Raw genomic sequence first — 5,393 nt, 5'->3', positions numbered from 1 at the left:
TTTAAGGAGGGTGTGTCTGTTCACTTCAAAAGCCTGATTGAGGAAGGAAACTCTCAAAGCACGTCTTCTAGGTGAAAATGTGCGAAGGATTTCAGAGGAAGTTATGGTTGTGTGATTCATATGGAATGGTATTTATATACAGAGATACAAGGAGATCTTGATTGAGGATGGTGCATACGGATGAAGAAAAGGCAACCTCACATGGCTTTGTCTTCCAACCTGTAAGACAGATCCAATGTCTAACTCTTGTATTAATGATAAGGCCACATATGTTTCAAGAAAACCTCAGAGATCTTAGCCACTATTTCATGCTTGTTGGGAGGCACTGCCACATTCATCTTAGTATTACATGGGACCACGGTGCTTCTACCGTTTTTCATACCCAACTAAGTTTAGAATACTGGTGATACAAGTTATCTTCTTTGCTAAGTTTTGTTTCTATTTACATGTACATGATTAAGCCATATTATTGCTTGTGACTTTGTGGTTGTTCAATTCAAGATGATCATACTTTTAATTATACAAGTGAAAAGACACAGCACATGATCTTGTCGTCCAGTGGCAATGTCCCGATCTGTCATTTAATTTCCTTTTTATCAATTGTTGTACATTTGAAGCTCCAATAAACCTTTATATATAGCATATGATAGGCAAAGCACCAACATAATTTCCTCTCAAACTCCTCCTGTACATCTTTCACTTAGAGAATACTCAGAAATTCTTTTGTCCCTCCGTGATAAACCTTCAGAAAAATGGGTATTCGTATGCCTCGAATCATTCAAGCAAGACAGATACTAAAACGGTCTTTGTCAAATGGAACCCGCACAACAGAAACGGATCTACCGAAAGGATATTTTGCAGTTTATGTTGGAGAGCAGGAAAAGAAGCGTTTTGTGATTCCTGTGTCATTGTTAAGCCAGCCTTCATTTCAGGACTTATTACGTGAGACGGAGGAAGAGTTTGGATATGACCATCCAATGGGCGGCCTAACAATCCGGTGTTGTGAGCAGACATTCTATGATCTTGCAAGTGGCCTGGGAGCATTTTCAAGTCAATTGACATCATTCAGTTTGCTAACCCTTTTTTTGTAAAGCACGGATCACATACCATTTTGCAACATGCGAGACTGAGTCACTTGTCCCAGTTGTATAAAATATGAATTTTGACTTGTTTGGAATACCATGTATATTCATTGACGATATAGGTTTACACTTGAAGGAGAAACAAAATTCATTGTCAATATTTAAGAAAAAAGTGAAGTGTCTTCTCAATTTCAAAAAAGAAGTATCAATATAGCTAGGAATATCACCGATGTGCGAAACTAAAATCAAACATCAAGGTGTTTTTCATTTTCCTGTTGGTAACGATCAAAATGCATAATACGGATTAAACATACTATTTCTACGGGTGTTCTATGATTCTCAGTTAATGTCATTATGCAACAATTTTGCATATTAATTAGTTGTGGTAAGAGAAATTGCATTGATTTATCGTAGGACTCATTGGCTTTAATTTACGCTATCCTATGGTGTGTAAGTAATTACAAGAATGGTTAAAAATTGTTATGACTCTATTCGTATATCCAATCACTAGTTCGTTGTTCATACGAAGGAGTAGTTTTGAAGTGAGGCCCAATTGGGTCTTGTAATGCATCAATGATAACTTATATTTTAATTTTGTTAAGGAACAAAACCATGTGGGGGTAGTAATTGGTTATATATCACTATCACAAGGTCTTGGACCCAAATGCTACACATTGATCACCACTCATTTTTGAGAAATTTGTACAACTTTATAACAAAAAACATCGTTTATTGAGTTAGAGAGAGAGAGAGAGAGAGAGAGAGAGAGAGAGAGAGAGAAGTCGTAACATTATCAACTCATATTACAAAATATTTGGTCTCCTAGTTAACTTCATCAGCTTTCGTTCACTTAAAGGTCAACCGGAAGAAAGATTAGATAGTATATTAGTTAGATTTACCAAAAAGAGCTACCATTTTTGTTAACTTTGTATGCTTTATGCACTTGTATAAGACAAGCCAAGATATAACATAAAACATGGTACTCCATTTCACTCCCAAACAAAAAAATCATATTTATAAAATAGTCGACAAAAAAAATTTGTTTCTCTTTGTTTATATTCCCTAATGTTTAATAATTTTTTTAATTGTTGAGTATGTAATGATTTTGTTTCCCTTGTAGTCTAGGTATTGGAAAGAAAGTTCGAATAGGAAATTGGTACATCGGAAGAAAAAAGGGAAAATAGTAGGAGACAAAAATGTTGGTGGTTTTTTTTTTTTTTTTTTTTTTTTAATTTTAGAAATTGGGTGTTTTTAAGATGTTAGTCGTTAATACTTAGCTTATTGATTCAATGGTGTTTAAAATGTCTCAAACTCTTAAAAAATTCGTTTGGTGTTGTTTTAACTTTTAAATTAAACTATTTAAACGTCGGATTGTTAAGTGGTTAATTGTTAATTACTCAATTTATTAGTTTGTTAGTTTTTATGTAAGTTCTTGAAATTTGACGCTTTTAAGGTATTAATTATTAATACTTTTTAAACTCTTAAAACCGCAAATTAAAAAAATCAAGTCCACGTGGCATCAAGTGTTGAGTATATTACTTGTTTATATAGGGCTTCTCTTGAGATGGATTTGGATGTTCATCATGATGGGAAGAAGAAACTTTTTGATCGTTTGGCTACTCTTGAGAGGGATTTGGATTGGTTATTTGATATTAATTTCCGAACCATTTGCTATTGTTGCTTCGATTTTTTTATTTGCTCAAATATTTTTAGGCACCTAATATTGAATATAGTATTTGTTTATATACGACTTTTTTTGTCTGAAGCGTGGTTTTCCTCGTCCTGTTGTCGTCATACCATCTCGTTCTCAACATCAAAATGAGATAAATTTTAAGCTTGATGACCTAGCTTCTATGAATTATTTCTTTGAGCATGTAGTGAACTTCATAGGCTTACACTAGCTTAGGTCGTAGATGGGTGGTATTCTTGAAGAGATTTGGTAACATCCCAAATTTTATAATACGTTTGATGACCTAGCTTCTATGAATTTTATCTGTAAACATGGAGTGAACGTCATAGCTTACACTAACTTAGCTCGTGGATGGGTGGTTTTCTTGAAGAGAACGGGCAACATCCCAAATTTTATATCGAGCATCAGACGATCAAGTATATAAGAATTTTAGGGCATTCGGGTGGGCAAAAATAGAATTTAATAGCCCAAAAGTTTATTAAACGGAAACTAATAGAATAATGGAGTAAATTAATTGTTTATTTAATTAAAATGAGATGTGTGTTGAATAGTTAGGTCATAAATTAGAAGGGTATTTTGATATATTTCGAATTTGAAAATAGAGGGAAAAATCTGAAACTAATTATTATTTGGTCATTTTGAAAATAAATAGAGGATGAAGGGCTTAATGCAAACAAATGTTAGATGTTGGGATCAAAAGTGGAAATTGGGGAGCACCTTATTTTCTTTTTTGTGTGAGATCGAATGTTAACAAAATAAAAGAAAATGCTTGTTTGCATTTGTGTGCATGGTTGGCGTGTTTGGCACGAAGCGTTTGAGAGTGTTTGGGAGCTTCTAGCTTTTGACAAAACGTTCCAATGTAAACAAAAAGCTTCGTTTAGCAATACAAGCGTTTATTTTCGACTGTAAACAAAATGCTCCAAATCTACAATTCATGTTGTGTTTTACAAAATCCGACTGTGCTTTTTTAAATCAATTTACACGACTGCCTATATATATATATATATATATATATATATATATATTAACAATTATCATTTAATGTAATTTTACATACTTCAAAAGCTTCTAGCTAGTTTTATCAAACACTCATATAATAGATAAATGTTATAGCTTTCAGCTTTGAGCTACCGGGTACGAGCTACAGGGTAACAACTATTTTTGTCAAACACACCATATGACTACAATCTGGAAAGAAAGGGATACCTTCAAGGTTTCTTTGTATTATGTTGAGTGTGAACCGAACCAGAGAAAGGGGAAAAAGAAAAAGAGAACATAAATCATGTAACAAATGAGTGATTTCTCACATTTGGTAACCCAAAATTCCAGTTATTTTTCAAATACATTTAAATAAATTTTAAATTTGGATTTGGACTCATGAATTACTATTTGTAATGAGCTTAGAAATATGATTGCATGGCAAAAACTTGAATATCTGGAATGCGACTGGTTTGAGTATTACTAAACTTTATTCAAATTGGAATTAAAGTGTGAATTCCAACACATAATGGAAAAAGGAATGGGCTAGGTAAAACTTTGATGATAGCATGGAATTGGTATGTAAATGTTAGAAGAATTGTGGAAACAAATCTACAGGTGTATTGATGCAAATAGGACAATTCTATGTAATTTACAAAGAAGGGACAAAAGTTTAACAAGTTGAAATCTCATCTACTTGCTGACTTCGTTATTTTTTTAATATAATTATTTTGACATTAAAAAAGTTTAAATGAAAGAAATACTAACATACTTTTATTCTAAGCATTTGGTAAAAACGTTGAATAAGGGAAGATTAACTTGTTACTTAAGATTATTTAGACCTCGATATTCATGAACTGTGCTCGTTAGGCAGAGGAAGAGTTTGGATTTCGATATGACAATCCAATGGGTGGCCTAAAATCCGTTGTAGTGAGAAGACATTCTCTGATCTTCAAAGTCGCCTGGGAGCATTTTGAGGTCAAGTTATATCATTCTATTTGCTTATACATTTTTGTAAAGCATTGATCGACTTTTTTGCAACATGCATGCAAGATTGTGTCACTTGTCCCTATTGTATGAAACATGAATTTTCACTTGTTTGGAGTACCCCATATATTATTTGACGATATAAGCTTCTACTTGAATGAGAAACAAAATTCATTGGCAACATTTTTTTTCTTTCAAAAAAGAAGTGTCTGCTCAATTAAAAAAAAAAAACAAAACTATGAATATACGCATACTATACTTTTTTTGTTCGGTTGTTGGCTAATCTAATAACAACATGTGCTTACACCTGAAATGAGGAACCAAAATCAAATATCAATGTTTTTTCATTGTGTTGTATGTAACAGTCATAGTGCATAATCATGATTGAACATTATACTTCTACGGATATTCTACAATGATTCTCAGTGAATGTTGTATGCAACAATTTCACATATTAATGGGTTGTGATAAGGAAATTGCATAGTTGTAAAAACATGACACATTGTCTCTAATTGACATGATATATGGGTGTATAAGTAATCAAAAGAATAGTTAAACATTGATATAACACTATTCATATATCTAATCACCAGGTTCTTTTTTCATTCGATGAAATTGTTTTCAAGCGGGACCCAATTCGTCATGTAATGCATCAA

At 32.6% G+C, this 5,393-nt stretch overlaps 1 protein-coding gene across 1 annotated transcript; it reads left to right on the top strand.

Moving 5' to 3' along the window:
* Positions 1-630: 630 nt before the first annotated feature.
* On the top strand, positions 631-1,486 carry LOC111887909 (auxin-responsive protein SAUR21). Its single transcript, XM_052768416.1, has one exon. The coding sequence runs from the start codon at positions 753-755 to the stop codon at positions 1,089-1,091; it is 339 nt and encodes a 112-aa protein (XP_052624376.1). The 5' UTR covers positions 631-752; the 3' UTR covers positions 1,092-1,486.
* The last annotated feature ends 3,907 nt before the right edge of the window (positions 1,487-5,393 follow it).

This window comes from Lactuca sativa, chromosome 2, assembly GCF_002870075.4.
Source record: "Lactuca sativa cultivar Salinas chromosome 2, Lsat_Salinas_v11, whole genome shotgun sequence".
NCBI classification, from domain to species: Eukaryota; Viridiplantae; Streptophyta; class Magnoliopsida; order Asterales; family Asteraceae; genus Lactuca; species Lactuca sativa.
This window is presented reverse-complemented; position numbering and strand designations above follow the sequence as displayed.

Coding starts and splice junctions, on each gene's coding strand:
- LOC111887909 (XM_052768416.1), top strand. CDS start 753: ATGGGTATTCGTATGCCTCGAATCATTCAAGCAAGACAGATACTAAAA.